This window comes from Helianthus annuus, chromosome 10 (genome assembly GCF_002127325.2).
Source record: "Helianthus annuus cultivar XRQ/B chromosome 10, HanXRQr2.0-SUNRISE, whole genome shotgun sequence".
NCBI lineage: Eukaryota > Viridiplantae > Streptophyta > Magnoliopsida > Asterales > Asteraceae > Helianthus > Helianthus annuus.
In genome coordinates this window covers 141,199,149-141,217,976 of record NC_035442.2, presented here as the reverse complement: position 1 = coordinate 141,217,976, position 18,828 = coordinate 141,199,149, and the positions used below count along the sequence as shown (strand labels likewise).

Below are 18,828 nucleotides of genomic sequence, written 5' to 3'. Positions count from 1 at the left end.
TCAAATAAATTCTGGAAATCCGAATGTAGCAATCCCCAACACTTTTTAATGAATTGGAAGTTAATGCCATTCGGCCCAGGCGCTTTATCTCCTTCACACTCCCATACCGCCCCTTTTATTTCAGAATCGGTAAAAGGCCTTACAAGTGTATTTGCTTCCTCCTCGCTAATGGTGTTAAGATTTGGGCAGCTCAAAGTCGGCCTTATGCTCATGGGTTCATGAAATTTACCTGCAAAAAAGGCATAAATTTTATCTTTGACAAGAGTGGGAATAGTCTCCCATGTTCTATCAATCCAAAGCACGTTAATCCGATTGTTCGTTAGGTTTGCATTTATCACTCCATGAAAGTACGCTGAATTTTTCATCCCCTTCCACCACCCACCGGACCCTGGATTTTTGTTTCAAGTCCATGATCCTCAGCCTATCCGCCTCCACAATCCCTTCTTTGCACAAAGTTCTTTCCTGTAACTCACTAGAGGTCAAGTTTCTAGACTCGGCAGTGATTTCTAATTCCTCCAGACGCTTCAACTTCTCTTTGTAAATCCCTTCCTTATCAGCTTTCACTTCCATCACCTAGCTTTTTAGTTTTTTTCGCAGCCATCTGAGCTTACTCGCTAACCTCAAATCAGTCGGCCCCACAAATCTAAACGTGTTACAAAATGCCTCCACCTGATCCATAAAACCTGGAATCTCCATCCAGGAATTAAAGATCCTAAATGGAGTCGGTCCGAAGTCGACTTGAACAACGGACAGGAGAACTGGGCAGTGATCCGAAACCACGTTAGACAACGCAAGTAAGGACGCTGCCTGCCACATATTCATGAAATCCCTGCACATGAGAAACCTGTCCAACTTGCTTTTTTTCATCCCATGGTCAGAATGATAGGTAAACTTGCGCCCACCCATCTGGTATTCCACGAGACCAGCAACTTCAATAAAATTATTAAAGAAAAAAGCGTTAAGTCCAACAAACTCTGAGTTGGCTATTTCGCTAGGCTCTCTCACGTTGTTGAAGTCTCCTAGTAAAACCCAAAGGCCTGGCATCGAATTTCTAACCTCCACTAAATTAAGCCCAAAGACCCCTTCTTTCAATAGGGTCATTATGGGCGTACACATTGACGATGTTCACCGCGACCCCTGTAGCTAATAGGTATCCAGATATAATGAGAAAATTTCTCTATTTTATCGCCCCCGTCCTACAGAAAACTGTTGGACTCCACATGGACAACAACCCCCCCCCCCCCCCGATCTCCCCACAGTGTAGACTGTATCATACTCAAACCTGGTACGACCCCAAAAACCACTGACCACAAACCTGCTGTTTCCCCCCACTTTTGTCTCCTGTACTGCCAGAAAATGAACCACGTGTGACATTTTAAACCCCCTTACCCATTCTACTTTTTTTAGTCTCTGACTCCCCGGAGATTCACTGTTAAAAAATTCATTGGGGGACATCTACGTCGCCCTCACCCGAAATTAAAACACTGACCTGATTTTCGCATCCTTCTAACCGGAACCCGAGGCTTGATCCAACCTCGATTGTCGCAGCTGTCACACCCCAACCAATGGCGGAAACATCGGGATGAGACGAAGTGTGAAGATTGCTCGAGACATCATAACGCTAATAATTGTGACAAGTATTTAAATAATCATTTCATTTCATTTCTAAAGAATCAAGCACAAGGTTTTGAAACAAAGTACAACAACATGAATAATAAAATGATACAATACGAATACAATTCTTTCTAAGTGGGTATCTAAGCATCCTACTAGATTCCATGCATCGTCAACATCCACCTGTAACATTTAAAATAAAGTTCAATGCAAAAGCAAAGGTGAGTATACAAGTTTGATACGTACTTAGCAAAAGATAAGTTTTGAACAATTCCTCATAGCAAGCATGTGATTCAAGATAAGCCTTTAAATATGGTATGTGTCTAACATATCAAACCAAAGAAACGCAATATGCTCATGACATAACCGAGATAAAGGGGCGGGTCGTTAATCCTATAGCGCTACATATGTCACGGTTTAGCTCGTACGAAGTTAATGATAAATTCAACACATAAGATAAATCCAAGTTTAAAGCATCAAGCCATCACGTATACAAGCATGTTATAGGAATGTTCATGTGTTTAAGCAAAAGTTCACGTGTAAGTTTGTTGATAGATAAACATGTTACACCCCAAAAGTGATAAAAGTAAAAGGGGGAATACGAGTATACTCACAAAGTTTGCATATGCTTTCCAATTATCCAATTATTGACGAGTTGATGAGGTTGGAAGATTGAATGTGTAGGGTTAAAGTTCAAGTATGCTTAAAGTCGAGATTCGGTATTCAAAACAACATAAAAAGTAAGATATGTGAATAGCATGTGAAAATAATCATCTTCAACACTTAACACTTGTATGACACTTGGTAACCACAAGGGTTATGATAATGTTTTCATGAGTTGAACACCCATAAGAATCACAACAAGGTTTAGGTCTTAGGTGATGTTCTACTACTTTAACATATAAACATGAGTTCAACATCAAAGGTTCGAATGAGTGTATATATATATCTAGGTTAAGTACTACATATTATTTAGTCCAATAATTCAAGTAGGAGGTAGAAGATTAGAATCTTCATTTAGGCACCTCGTGTTATCATAGATGTCATGTATGGGGTAGGAAGGACATGCTTCCATTTAGGAACCCCTTGAATGTTCACCACTTCACTTGGTGTAACAACAACCAAGGAGGGTCACGAACTAGGATTTGCACAATAACATAAACAACCTAACTATAGAGAAATCATCAAATCACGTGAGGATTGTATGTAGGACAACCCAAGTTGTTCCCTAATCACTCATGTATCAAAGGCTATGTTTGACATGATTTGTGGGTTGAAACCTTAGACAAAACACCAAGTTTATGATGGTTTAATCCTCTGATTTTAAATGTATCAACCTTGTTTTTAAGCTTAACCAACCATGGGATAAGTTGTAAGCATTAGGACATAGGTATGAGATGTGTTGAACACAAGTTACATAGGTTTAAACAAGTTTTTGATGAACATAAAAACAAACAGAAAGTTTATGGACTATTTCGGGGCATTTCCAGGTCTGATTTCTCCAAGGAGAAGTCTAGGAATCGAACCCCATGATTATCCAAGCAAGTAGGAAAAAGAATCAAGTGAATCGGATAAGAATTGAGTGAGTTATGCTCATTTTCGTGAAGGGGTGTCAATCTGCTCGAACCTTTGCTTTCAGCTACGGTTTGGAGGATGTTTTGAGAGTTTTTAGTGTTGCAAAAGTGGTAGGGAGGCTGGTTATAAGTGGTATTTATAGGGGGAATGATTAGGGTTTCAATGGGTTGGGCTTTGGAAGTGTTTAGAAGGGGTTACACCTTGAAACTAGCCCACAAAACCCAACTATATGGGGCTGAATTTTGCTGAATTGGGGCTGCCATATCTCTTTATTTTTTTATTTTTTTAAAAACATTATAATGAGTAATTTTGTTAGTTAAGTTGTGTAATAATATGCAACAATGTTTCCCCTAACTTGTAACAAGGTGAAATATGAAATAAAACATGATTTAACTAAGTAAAAAAGTGTAATGTACAAGTATGTAACATGTTTGTAAGTGACAAGTATATGTCACATATTAAACGATTAACCGTTGTATAAATAAGCATATTATTAGGGGTTTTTAGGTATCAACAATTTAAGGACAAGCATGGACATGCATCGTGAATAAGTATCGTATAAGTATGAATTACAAATAAGGATTCGATGTACAATGATTCGAACGTATGAACATGTATGAATATGTAGATGGTGAATTTAAAGAAATACGAATTTTATTTATGATCCAAGTCTCGGATTTTACAACAAGAAGACGACTATAATAATACAAGATTTCCAAAAATAACATTACAAGGCGAGCTTTCTAATTATGGAAAGTACGTAGAAGCAGGGCGTTACAGTCTCCCCTCCTTTAGGAAATTTCGTCCCGAAATTTATTCAAAAGGAAGACTTGAAAGAGTTTTGGCAAAAGGTGACTATTAAGAATTGAGACTTGAAAAATTTGAAACGTAAAAAGTATGAAATTTTGAAGGATGACAAGATAGGTTTGCAAAGGAGTTCGTTTGTCTAAAATGATTTGAGGTACCAAACATAATTGGAAAAGTATAGTTGCGTATATGGAATTGAACGATTGACTCTTAATAAACGAATCCAAGTATAAGAATGGCATTTGTATTGGATAGACAAAGTAGCGTACTAAGAATGAAGTCTCGTCATGGATAATCGGATATAGCGCGTTTGTGAGTTGTTTAAAGTTTGAATTAGGTCTAAAAGGTCTGCAAAACACTGATTTTCTCATGGCACGTCTTACGAAAGTTTGGTAACATGATGAAAACACTTATGTATAGGAAGTACCAGCGACGTATCCACCATGTTTTGACCACATTACATCCGTTTCGTGTTCAGTGTCATGTTACGTTCCGTGTCTTACCATACACAGTAGTACACTCTATGGTTTTTCATGAGCCAATCACTATAATCCCGTGTGCACCCGCGATTATCTTGATCGTCGCATGATCCGCATAGCTTGTACTAGTTGTGTATGAATCGGGGTATACATAAAAAGTTTAGAATGTGTACGTACAAGAATATGGTATATAAGCAAGTCCATGTTTAAGTATGTGTGGGACCCACGCAAGCGAATCCCTCAGGTTACGCTCGCGTATAGGTACGAATGTATGAATCATGAGTATAAGCAAAATTATGAGCATAAGTATAAGTTTAAGTATGAATATACACGTAAGTATGGGTATCAAACGTACGCGTAGTATGAGTATACGTGTAAGCATGAAACGTATAAATATAATTAAAATCATAAAACGCATGAGTACAAGTATGAATACGATTACAAGTATAAGCATAAAATGTGTTGTTATGAATATGAGTGAGAGGGTGAGTACAAATACTATTGATTACGTATATAGTATTAACTGAAACATAACAAAGTTACGTATGTAAGCGTACTCAAAAGGTTGAGTATGTAGATACGAACGATATAAGTGAAATTGTTGCGATGAAGCGACAAAACGTGTATGATGACATGCATGTATAGTTGTTTAAACGAAACATTGAGCTTATTGAATCAAATTTAGATTGGGCTTGGTTTAAAAAGGTAGAATATAGCTTGCATATGTAAGAGGATATAAAGTACTTATTGGTTATGCATATCGTATTTTGTAATGAATGGAAATGCTACCTTTGTTTTAAAAGAGTTTACGAAATCCGAAGATGGTCGGTCCCCATGGAGTCTTCTTGCCCACGTGTCTTGAAAAATAGGTGTAGGAAAAGGTAAGTTCTTTTCATCAAAACAAGAAATTTTGGAGTTTTTGTGAATACGTTGATCCTTGGAAAAGGGATTTATCAATGGTCTTAGTGTTCATTTTAAAGGGTTTTGACAAATGGTTCGTTGATGTTGGAAATATTCTTTGGTAAAACGATCTCATAATATCTATAAGATCCTATAGGTAATTGAGAAAGGTTGGTTTGGTTTCAATTAAGAATGGAAGTCTCTAGTATGACGATATAATGTGAGCAAGTTTTAGTGATTAAGTCGAATACGAAGTTCATGGGCAAGAGTTTCATTGGGCCGATTAAATTGATAGGTAGCATTTCGTAAGGTTTTGAAGTTTGCGTAATAAAATGTTTTAAGACATGATTAAGAATCTCGTGTATATGAGTTGAGTACGTTTTGACAAATCAATGTATTTTGAAATCGGTATGAGTGGGTATTTTGAATAATGATAAACAATTTGGGTATAAAATATGATCGAGTTTGCATAATAAGATATTTTGAAGAGACGTTTTGGTAACGATCACCTAGGTAAGGGAATCACCCCTAGCTCGTTGGTGAGGTCGTTTTTAAGAAAAGGGGAGTGGAGTTAATCGTCAAGGTATGGAAATCACTCCAATCTCGATGATACCTCTCCACTAGTTGTTACAAGGAATATGAATTTAAATTATATGAAAATCATGCATATATAAATGTATCGAAAAGGTTCGATATGTTGTGCGTGTGAAAAGAGAAATCAAGGTAAACTCGAGGTTGAAAGATTGCATCGTATAAAATGAACAATAGAAACACATGTTTGACCAAAGTTTGGAGTGTTCCAAACGGAACTTTGACTAACCAAAGTGGTCGAAAAGTCTTTTGAATTTGAGGAGCATGCTTTGGCCTAATAGGTAAAATACTCTCGCCGACAAGTCGGTTAACGGTATTTACCCTTCCGGTTACTACATGTCCCAAATCAATCGAAATTTCGAGACTTGGCGGGATTTAACAAAAATATCAAGGAGTGGAACTAGTCGCCAAGGTGCGGGTTTCACCCCTAACTTGACGATTTCGTATCCTAAGTGTGGTTGGTACTCGTCGGGTCAAAATTTAATTTCAACACTTTGACGAGGGTCCACTAGAGTTTGAAATTCGAATTTCTCCATCAAGGTGAGGATTTCACTCCTAACTTGGTGGTGAATTCCGTGTAAAAAGAAAAGTAGAAGGATTGAGAGTCATTCACCAAATTGTGGGTTTCACGCCTATTTTGGGTGAACTCGTCTCGTTTGTGTAATATGTGTGTTGTCGGATTTAGAATAGTCGAGTAAAACGCGTGAGGAAAAGTGTATATTAAAGATTAAACAAACAAGTATAACATGTCAAGAATATCACAATAAAAGTGAAATGATGAAACGAATATTAATGCATAAAAAGTATGTCAAGAACACACATAAAGGATAAGACGATAAAACAGGTATTAACGCATAATAAAAATAAGTATAGCATATTAAGTGTTAACGCATAAGTGACACATATGCTTACAAGATCAAGAGAATAAATAAAAGCAAATAAGATAGCATGCAAGTAGTTTTAAGTAAAAGGTACGAATAAGGCTCTAGAACTATAGACTAGGTTAAAGCATTCCTACTTTTCCTAATTCCCTATAGTTATGGCTCTGATACCAATCTGTCACACCCCAACCAATGGCGGAAACATCGGGATGAGACGAAGTGTGAAGATTGCTCGAGACATCATAACGCTAATAATTGTGACAAGTATTTAAATAATCATTTCATTTCATTTCTAAAGAATCAAGCACAAGGTTTTGAAACAAAGTACAACAACATGAATAATAAAATGATACAATACGAATACAATTCTTTCTAAGTGGGTATCTAAGCATCCTACTAGATTCCATGCATCGTCAACATCCACCTGTAACATGTTAAAATAAAGTTCAATGCAAAAGAAAAGGCGAGTATACAAGTTTGATACGTACATAGCAAAAGATAAGTTTTGAACAATTCCTCATAGCAAGCATGTGATTCAAGATAAGCCTTTAAATATGGTATGTGTCTAACATATCAAACCAAAGAAACGCAATATGCTCATGACATAACCGAGATAAAGGGGCGGGTCGTTAATCCTATAGCGCTACATATGTCACGGTTTGGCTCGTACGAAGTTAATGATAAATTCAACACATAAGATAAATCCAAGTTTAAAGCATCAAGCCATCACGTATATAAGCATGTTATAGGAATGTTCATGTGTTTAAGCAAAAGTTCACGTGTAAGTTTGTTGATAGATAAACATGTTACACCCCAAAAGTGATAAAAGTAAAAGGGGGAATACGAGTATACTCACAAAGTTTGCATATGCTTTCCAATTATCCAATTATTGACGAGTTGATGAGGTTGGAAGATTGAATGTGTAGGGTTAAAGTTCAAGTATGCTTAGAGTCGAGATTCGGTATTCAAAACAACATAAAAAGTAAGATATGTGAATAGCATGTGAAAATAATCATCTTCAACACTTAACACTTGTATGACACTTGGTAACCACAAGGGTTATGATAATGTTTTCATGAGTTGAACACCCATAAGAATCACAACAAGGTTTAGGTCTTAGGTGATGTTCTACTACTTTAACATATAAACATGAGTTCAACATCAAAGGTTCGAATGAGTGTATATATATATCTAGGTTAAGTACTACATATTATTTAGTCCAATAATTCAAGTAGGAGGTAGAATATTAGAATCTTCATTTAGGCACCTCGTGTTATCATAGATGTCATGTATGGGGTAGGAAGGACATGCTTCCATTTAGGAACCCCTTGAATGTTCACCACTTCACTTGGTGTAACAACAACCAAGGAGGGTCACGAACTAGGATTTGCACAATAACATAAACAACCTAACTATAGAGAAATCATCAAATCACGTGAGGATTGTATGTAGGACAACCTAAGTTGTTCCCTAATCACTCATGTATCAAAGGCTATGTTTGACATGATTTGTGGGTTGAAACTCTAGACAAAACACCAAGTTTATGAGGTTTAATCCTCTGATTTTAAATGTCTCAACCTTGTTTTTAAGCTTAACCAACCATGGGATAAGTTGTAAGCATTAGGACATAGGTATGAGATGTGTTGAACACAAGTTACATAGGTTTAAACAAGTTTTTGATAACATAAAAACAACCAGAAAGTTTATGGACTATTTCGGGGCATTTCCAGGTCTGATTTCTCCAAGGAGAAGTCTAGGAATCGAACCCCATGATTATCCAAGCAAGTAGGAAAAAGAATCAAGTGAATCGGATAAGAATTGAGTGAGTTATGCTCATTTTCGTGAAGGGGTGTCAATCTGCTCGAACCTTTGCTTTCAGCTACGGTTTGGAGGATGTTTTGAGAGTTTTTAGTGTTGCAAAAGTGGTAGGGAGGCTGGTTATAAGTGGTATTTATAGGGGGAAGGATTAGGGTTTCAATGGGTTGGGCTTTGGAAGTGTTTAGAAGGGGTTACACCTTGAAACTAGCCCACAAAACCCAACTATATGGGGCTGAATTTTGCTGAATTGGGGCTGCCATATCTCTTTATTTTTTTATTTTTTTAAAAACATTATAATGAGTAATTTTGTTAGTTAAGTTGTGTAATAATATGCAACAATGTTTCCCCTAACTTGTAACAAGGTGAAATATGAAATAAAACATGATTTAACTAAGTAAAAAGTGTAATGTACAAGTATGTAACATGTTTGTAAGTGACAAGTATATGTCACATATTAGACGATTAACCGTTGTATAAATAAGCATATTATTAGGGGTTTTTAGGTATCAACAATTTAAGGACAAGCATGGACATGCATCGTGAATAAGTATCGTATAAGTATGAATTACAAATAAGGATTCGATGTACAATGAATTCGAACGTATGAACATGTATGAATATGTAGATGGTGAATTTAGAGAAATACGAATTTTATTTATGATCCAAGTCTCGGATTTTACAACGAGAAGACGACTATAATAATACAAGATTTCCAAAATTAACATTACAAGGCGAGCTTTCTAATTATGGAAAGTACGTAGAAGCAGGGCGTTACAGCAGCAGATTCAATTGCAATTTCTATTCCTGGCCTTACCTCGCCAACATCCCCCACTGTCTGCCCAGCAGCGGTGTTCACACCTGCGTCATCAAAAGCATTTGTCGTCAGCTCCATCCCGACATCCGCCAGAGCAGTGTCCACGGTGACCTGACCTACAACATTTGCACAGCTGTGCTCCCTTTCTGTTGTAAACATGCTCTTCTCCTTAGCAAGTGTATTCAGGTCAAAAGACATGTCGCTCCTATCATTATTTCCAAAAGAAACTGGGCCTGTTTTGGATAAATCCACACCTTGTGGTTCAGGATTGTCCTTTAGTGGGCTTGAGTACATGGGCCTTTTCCTAGACTTTTGAGGTGGGCCCGGACCCAATGCACCAGAACTACCAACATTGAAACCTTGTCCCACATGGTCTGGTCACACCCAATTATTATCAGATCCTTGCGCGTGATCTACCGCCCTAGGGTTTTGTGCTGCCTTTCCATCTGACATCCCTTCCCCATGCAACTATTGATTTCCCCCATGCACATCGGACTCATCAGTCGCCTTTTCGGTGACCGCTTCCATAAACGACTGCTCGTTTCCTCCGCTTTCATCCCCGGCGAGATTGTTGCCGGAATTCGGCTTGAACTCGCTGTCTTCAACCTCGTTCTCTTGATTAACTGCCAAAGCTTTGGAAAGCACAGAAGTTCCCCCCTGGGCAATTGACAAACAGCTCAGGATGCCTTCAAAAAACTTGTTTTGTTCTTCTGAGATCCAAGCGATGTAACGTTTATGATGTGTGCAAAATGCAACATATAAATTACATCAAACGAGGCATAAAACTAACCATTTTTTAGTACTAATGTTGGAAAAAGCGTGTTTCTTTCTTCTTTTTGAATTTACAGGACCAAATGAGCTTAAACGGACAAAAGGAGCAAATAAGCAGCCAAAACCAACATAAGTACAAAGAAAAGGAATAAATGTGACATGCCCGACCCCTCGGCAGCATCCTCAAAGCAAAAACAAGGCAACAGAACCCTGACCACGGGGCCGTGCCCAGCTGGGCATGGGGCGTGGTCAGGGCCCTGCACAAAAGACACATCTGTAGAAGCTTCCACGCCCATCACGAGGGCGTGCCCAGCTCAGCATGGGGCGTGGTCAACGCAAAGATATGCAAAATCTTGCTAAATCTTGACAGTACAGATACGAAGTTGACCACAGGGTCGTGCCCAGGAGACACGAGGCCGTGTGGGGACCTCTGCTGACACTTGCAATTAATGAAGGAAGAGAAAGGTCTGGCCACGGGGCGTGCCCAGCGGGCACGGGGCCGTGGCCAGAGTTCTGTGCAGGCTACAAATAGGGGTGCTTGGTTCACTTCAAAGGCATCCCTTGGCAAACCACTACTCTCCCACTTTGCCACCACTCCATCACCACTACAACACCAACACCCACCACCATCATCCATCATCCATCTTTAGAGTGTGCAGTAGTCTCAGGATCCAAGATTGATCGTAAGGGTTCTTGCCAATCAAAGGTCATCTTTTGGTTAAGCCTCTTACATCACTTGGTGAAGACAAGTCTTTTATGTATTACTTTTGATTTTTAATCTTTTGGCACTTTTTATTTGGGTTTGTATTAATGACTTTAATAACTAGTTTCTTATGTTGAAGGTGAATTTTTCTTATCATTTTTTCGTGGTGTCTTGAAGTTACTTTACTGTCTATATAAATAAAAGACTGCATCATTCATGTTTTTACGGTCTATGTAAAGGCATGTTGACTACCTGGTCGGGGTTAGGGGAATGGTTTGGTAAGGTTCTTGCCTTGTTCAGTGTATAGATCCTGCAAGGACCTTTTTCAAGCTTACTAGGACCTCCTTCAATACCCACTGGTATTGGATGGCGGGGGTGCGAATAGCTTGAACCCCCCATACGTAAACTACTATTAATACTTTAAATCGGCTTCTTGGGATTGTATCCTTGCTGACTCAAACCACTTAGCCGAGGGTAACGTCACCTTCAAAAGAGGGGCCTACCACTTTTCGCATTAATAACTAACTTAATTATCTTTCAATATTCTGATCCTTTGGGATTGTATCCCTGCTGACTCAAACCACTTAGCCAAGGGTAACGTCACCTTCAAAAGAGGGGCCTACCACTTTTCGCATTAATAACTAACTTAATTATCTTTCAATATTCTGACCCTTTGGGATTGTATCCCTGCTGACTCAAACCACTGGGTTGAGGGTAACGTCACCTTCAAAAGAGGGTCCTGCTACTATAACTAAGATAATCTCTTAAAAAGTCCGAAAGTGCGAAAATCATCAAAGGATGCATTAAAGACGAGTCGGATCCAAGTGATTCTATCTTGTCTATATGTTTTATTTTATTTATATTTGCATTTTTAGTTTTTATTTTTATGTTTCAAAACATTTCTCACAAAAAAAAAATTAGATTGATTACATGTTGAGGATAAACCGGTATTAAAAGCTCTTGTGTCCTTGGACGACCTCGGTATCTTACCAACGCTATACTATGCTCACGATGGGTGCACTTGCCCAAGTGTGTGTTTAGTGTTAGTATAATATCGTGTTTTATAAATTTAAAACTTTACTAATGCGTAAAATGGGCTTAAAATATCAATAAAAAATATATCACACCTAACGCACACCAGTTTGTCTAACCAACGTACTTCTACTTCTTCCTCAACCCTAGACCCACCAGAGACTATAACACCACAGGAACTATCGAAGTTGTTTACTGACTCCCACGTGAAAGTCGATCTTTCCACCACCCTACCGAACTTACCCGCAATACGGTCAAAAAAGTTATTATCCCTGAGATGCATGGGCACCACTGTGATCTTTAACCATGCCAATCGATTAAACTCCAAATCCTGGCTAACCCATAACACAGCCGATGCACAGAATCTCCCCCACACCTTCGCCTCTCTAGCAATGAACTCCATCGCGATTCATTTTTCTTTGAACAAAATAAGACACCTAAGTCCACCCAAATATGATACAGGACTTTCCAAGTATCCCCTTCTATCAGCATAGGTCGAACCTTAGTAAAGCCATTGACGTCTAGGAGTTCTATAATCACAGACCTCATCATGCAATGATCCGGATAGAGAGCTATCCTTTCACCTTCATTTACCGAAACCCTCTGTCTTGCTCTATGTCGATCATCCCCCACAAGCGCCTCCGAATGTGTACGATCGTCCTTTCCGTTTTCTTTCATGTTCACTGGTCTCCATTGTTTGCGTTGAAGATTCTGAATCGAGTATCTGAAGTCCTGCCTTTCCGGAACCCTAGGGAACTGCGTCGGTTCATTGGCGTACTGTTGGTGTTGCGAGTTTCTCCGGTTATCCTTATCAAACCTAGCAACAGACACCGATAATTTGGCCTCGAAGATCTTCGCGGTGTCCATCCCTTTCAGCACCTCCTCCACATTCTGCACCCTCTCGTATCTCATAAAACCAAAAAAAATCTTCTCACATCCTTCTTCCTAGCCACGTAAGCATCCTTGACCCTCCTATGTGGGAGAAACGCCATCCACAATAAGACCACCCGTAACCGGGCGTTTTTCAAACAAAATAATGCCAAAACACGCCCGAACACGCCCCGCCTCCGCCCCCAAGGCGTTTTCCGGCGTTATTCGAGAAAAAAAGGGACGTTGGCGTGATTTGAAACACGCCGGAACTTCATTTGTTTGCCCAATAGGATGTTGCCATGTGTGTGTAATTAGTTTTAATTAAAAAAGAAAAAAGAAATAATATTTGTGTGTGTATAATTAGATTTTGGCAAAGCTTTTTTTTTAGGTTTAAGTTGCAGGTCCTTTGTGGGTGACAAAGGAAGGAGGTGATGATTAGATTTTGCACATTCAGTCTCTGCACTTTGATTGTATTTAAAAAAAGGATTTAAATTTCAAAACCTTTAATATTTCAAGTTTCAAAAATGCTATATCAGTCCCTAAAGTTTTGTTTATTAAATGTATGATTTGGATCTTTTATAAGACCAAAAATGTTGCAATGTATTTTTTTTTTACTTTTTTCCGGTTTTTTTATTTCTAGTATTGTATTTTTTTTTATTTAATGGAGTATTTTAAGTTTTTAATTAAAAAAAATTGTGTAATGATTGGAAGGGTCATTATTGGGCATTATTCCCACTACGTCACTTTTGCAATAACGCCCAATAATGCCCTCATACTGACTGGACTGCCACATGGCAGAAAACGCCCCAGGGTGGGGACATTATTCATCTAACGACTACGCATGGTCTAACGTCCTCATTGTTCCTTCCGGTAAGTTTGTAACATACAAGGTGGTTAAAGGTTGGTCGTACCTCCGTCGGTTCATAGCATCGGTCCACTCTTTCTCTCTCCCTCTCGTTGCTTGGTTTTGTCTGGTCTGGTCTGTTTTTTTTTTTTTTTTTTTTCTTATTTGAGTGTTTAGTTATTGCTCAAATAATGTGATAGCAATTTAAATAATCTATGGGAAAGTATTTAATAAATGTTTTAAAGTGAAATGGAGCATTGTTGAATCAGTTTCAACTTTCAACCAATTGACGTTAAAATACACCAAATTGACTTTGATCACCTCCCACCCACACGCATTTGGAAGTCTTTTTAACACATTGGTGTTTCGTAGAAAACATAATTCGAAAAAGTATTATCATTACACTAACGCTTTGAATTATGATTCAAACCAATTTTTAACGAGGGAAATAGTAATCATATTCATGCGGGGTACACCACGTGAACCACTAGATTGGTGACACGTTGCACTTTAATTTTTATTCACTCTTAGGCCGGAGGGTGTGGAGGCGCCACCAAGGCCACCTCAGCCCCTATAGCGCCACCCGACGCCATCGACCCACACCCACAAATTTAACTAGGAGCGCTATAGTGTCCTCGCCAACATGTTAACGGTTTGAAATTGAGAGGATCGAGGTGGGTGGTCAAAGATATCCGTTCATTCCGTTGCCAACGTTCTTTTTTTTTTTTTAAGTTTTTTTTATTCAAATATAAATATAAACCTATCCCAAACTAAATCACACACCAATCACAACTAAAACACACACCAATCACAACTCAAACACACACCAATCACAACTAAAAAATGTCATCCGATTCTTCGAGCTCTTCATCCGACGGTGTTCTTGACAATATGGTTATCGCAATTACACAAGAGGCGATTAATTATTTGCAAGAAGAAGCACAATCCTCTACATTGCGTACCAGACAACCGGCTCTTGAACGGAATCGGTTAGGTGCTCATGAACGTCTAGTGCAAGATTATTTTTGTGAAAATCCGTTGTACGATGATGGTCAGTTTAAGCGTAGGTTTCGTATGAGCCGTCGTCTTTTCGTTAAAATTTCTAATGATCTTGCGGGCGAATTCCCTTTTTTCACGCAAAGAGAAAGTGCTAGTCACAAAGTTGGTTTCTCTGGAATACAAAAGTGTACAGCAACAATTAGCCAACTAACATACGGCACAGCGAGTGATGCGTGAGATAAATATTTAAGGATGTCGTCAAGAATGTATCGTGATTCATATAATTAAAAGCTATTAACTCGTTTGTTTGTCGTTTGATTTTCTGTAATAACTTCATTCATCCTATATACGTGTAACAACTTCATCTATCAACTAATGGATGCTTTATAATAATCTATTATTTGCTAATAAAGATGATCACAACACGACACATATAGTCAAATTATTGCTTTCGCTTACATAATCAAAGTTGACTTGTATATGTCTAGAACTATTAATTAGTAGAAATTCTTATTTGAGTTCACAAATTACTTGGAGCATCTGCAATGATCTATCATTGAGAAATATTCAACCCTCATGGGAGGAGATAAAGGAAGAAACCCCGTGGCCGCAGGTGTTGCGTTCGTGATGTATCAAGAGAACTGGGAAAAAAAAACTTACCAAGACGTGTCTTATAGTCTCTAGTTGCTTTAGAAAGATTTTAAAGTGAGTCAGGATCACAATTAGGGATTTCAATTTTCTACCGAAGAACCTCTGCCTTCTCTAATGAATTCGCAGAACCCAAAAAATTTATCCGTTTTTCCTTCTTTCAATATCGAGTTTCTCATGAATACACACATCCAAGTTTTGCATTAGCAGATGCTTAATACGAAGCGAAAAAGCAAGCAAGCCCAAGTTTGGTGAACCAAAAGTTGCAAATATTAAACTGAGGTCTTACACATTAAATTAACCAACCATTAATTGACGTTTAAAACATATAATCTACTTGCCATTAATCTGGCAAATGTAGATCTCTTGGGACAAAACAAAGAAAAAATTATAACCAATAACGAACTCAAACTTCACCTCTTTATTAGAAGATATCAGGATGAAATCGTCCAGGAATGGAGTTGTTTCCCTGAGCTTGCTTTAAATGCATTGTCAATGCATAGTTATTCACCTCAAGTGTCCTCACTTGCTCTTGATATTGAGATAATAACTGTTTCAACTGCTGCACCTCTATGTTCCTCTCATCATACTCCTTTTGTCGTTCATGTTGAATGGCTACCGCACGCTTCAGTATTGCATTCTCCCTCAGAAGAACTTCAATTTGTTCCTTGAAAACTAAATTTTCCTGAAATTAATAGTACAACCACATAAGATAGTTGAAAACAGTACACACTACACACATGTGTGTGTTGTGTGTTTGGGTGAGTGAGTTGGGATGAGAAGCTTGCCTTATGAAGGGTTTCTGCTGCATCACCAGCAGCACGTTCGGTTATGGATTTCTCCAAACTTTCAAGTACACGCATAGCACGAAGTCTAGCGTCATCAATGCTGGTGGCACTTGTCATTTCTGTCACAAACAACTCAACCCATTCTGCGCCGTTTCTCGGTGAGTTTTCCAAAGAAACATCTTCGTTGGCAGTAACCAGGCCTACACGTTTATTCAATGAAAGAATTTAGTCTATTAAATACACAAAACATACGAGATCCAACAAATAAACAAGAAAACAAAACAAAACAAATTACCTTTATCAACTATTGTGTTCGCCAGTCCTGGTGAACCTGAAACCCCATTTACATATCCCAGAGAGAGCTCGTTGAGACTCTTAATGGCAGAATCTATATCATTTCCACTCTTTTCTAATGCTTCTTCCAGAAGCTAGAAACACAGTTACGTCTTTCCGGTTAGAATAAACTTTAACATAGAATAGCAGTAACGTAACTAAATACCAACCTTGACATAACAAATATAACTAGTGACAAATTCACACCAAACAGCAAATTGATTCAAACCAGATGACACACCCAAATCATCACCACAAACAAATGATTATACAGCCACATCTAAATTCTATCAAGCAATTTTAAATTGGGAAATCAACAATTTAACACGATTTGCATTCAGGAGTCAGGAATCCATCACACTAATAATATGCACGTGGCTACGGGTATCCGCATGAGCACCATTCAACCCGAACACGGGCTAACACATTTTAGTTATTCTGAATTTTCTTTGTTTATTAGCTGCGTCCAAAGTAGTGGGTGTTAGTGATTCAGTAGTTATGTTTCTCCTTGTTAATTCCAGCCTATAACTGGCATTTCTATGTTCAATCTAGAGCTATGAATGAAATATGAATTGAATCTAATTCTCTCTAAATGTTCTTCTGGTCTCCTTTAATCTCCATTCTAGTTGTCTAAATCCGATCGCTACACAACACACACACACACACACTTAAACATTGATTAATCCAGATTTAAAGTTGATAAACCTAAATTAAACAATTGCTAAATCTAGGGTTCTAACCTAATTTTCAGTAACCAATCAAAGTGTGTAACTGAATAATTTCAATTCCATGAACAATTTTTGCTGAATTCACCAATCGATCTACGACCTTTAATTAATACCAAATCAATAAGCAAAACAAATAGATTTATAAATCAGCAATTGCATAAGTTAAACTACATATACAGACATACGATTACGATAGATTAAAAAACCCTACCTTCTTGTCCATATTAGGGAAAACCGATCGGAGCTTATCAACAAGCGACGGCGAGGGCGGAGAAGTAGCGAACGACGAAAACCTAACCGGAGAAGTTGAAGTAAAGCAGCGAATTTTCTTGGAAGCCGGAGGAGAAGCAGAATTTGGGGAGGTTTGTAGGTCTTCGAAGAACGATCTCTTCCCGCACACAATCGCAGACATTGTTTGTTCAAATCAAACGAACAGAGATCTGCTAACAAACAGGAATCGACTCGATTGGATCAGAAAGTTCTGGCCATGCGTAGAGAAGTGAAATTTGAGGGTTAGGGTTTTGACCTTTGGGGAGCAGATGAGATAATATTTGGTTTGTTTTCTTGGTGGAGGAGGAAGGGGTGGGTGGTTTTTATTGAGGATGCGTGTTTTGTTGAATAGGGAAAAGCATTTAAAATTTGTACTTTTGACGAGATGACACGTCGGATCCCTCTTGCTTGATAACTTTTCTTCTCTTTTTTTCTTTTTTTTCTTTTCATGAAAAGTTGGAAATTATTAAGAGAAATCAAGGAATAGTTTGTTTTTTTATGTTGTGTTATACATGTGGAGACTCTTTATGTCATCTTTCAATCCTCTCATTGGGATCTTGTATGACGAGAGATTTTTTATTAAAATAAAGAAAATTAGAGTTCGGTTAGATTTGCTATGTTATATTAAACAGATTGTTGATCAACTAAAAAAATATAAGAGCGTAAACTAGAGGTAGTAAAGATGAGAATGTTGAGATGGATGTGTGGTTATAAAATAGATTGAATATGATAAGAAATAAGGTAGTTAGGAAAAGATTATGGATGACTATTGGATGCCCCATAACCATAAGAAGGGGAAGAGATCTATAAATACTAGAGTAATTTACAAAAAGGAATTAAGAAATTACAATGAAGCACATACAATACAAATTGAAATTGAAATATAATTATAACTAACAATATCAGATAAGTTAAGAGGGGGGAGGTTAAGATGTTACGAGCACGTCAGGAGGAGACAGGCGATGGTCACAATTAGAACTTAGAACTTAGAACCGTAGAAACTCTCACTGTGAAAAAAAGGAGGGGTTGAGGCAGACCGGAATTGACTTCAGATGAGGGGTTGAGGCAGACAGAAATTGAATTCGGAGGAGTGGATTGTCACACCCCGATTTCCACGTGTTTCACCGGTGGGCCCGGTGGGGGATTACCGTGACGTAGTTGGCAACAATATAGTCAAACCACACAATATTTAAATGCACAGCGGAAGCATAAAGATAGATATATTCCAACCATTAAATGTAATATCCAAGTATCACAAATAGTCGAATATAATCCACATGGGATCAAAATAAAATAGGAATAATGTTCAACAGATAATGGCATCCCAAGCTTGCGAGACTCTAACGATGCTAAGGAGTGGCCA

General features: G+C 38.1%; 2 protein-coding genes across 2 annotated transcripts; one reads left to right on the top strand and one right to left on the bottom strand.

Annotated features, from left to right (window-relative positions):
* The first annotated feature begins 14,542 nt into the window (after positions 1-14,542).
* On the top strand, positions 14,543-14,935 carry LOC110882570. Its single transcript, XM_022130559.1, has one exon. The coding sequence runs from the start codon at positions 14,543-14,545 to the stop codon at positions 14,933-14,935; it is 393 nt and encodes a 130-aa protein (XP_021986251.1).
* A 658-nt stretch (positions 14,936-15,593) lies between these two features.
* LOC110885730 lies at positions 15,594-17,829 on the bottom strand. Its single transcript, XM_022133439.2, has 4 exons — positions 17,407-17,829; positions 16,430-16,562; positions 16,135-16,334; positions 15,594-16,031 (listed from the first exon to the last, which is right to left on the bottom strand). Exons 1-4 carry the CDS (start codon positions 17,605-17,607, stop codon positions 15,771-15,773), a joined length of 795 nt encoding a protein of 264 aa, XP_021989131.1. The 5' UTR covers positions 17,608-17,829; the 3' UTR covers positions 15,594-15,770.
* Between the last annotated feature and the right edge of the window lie 999 nt (positions 17,830-18,828).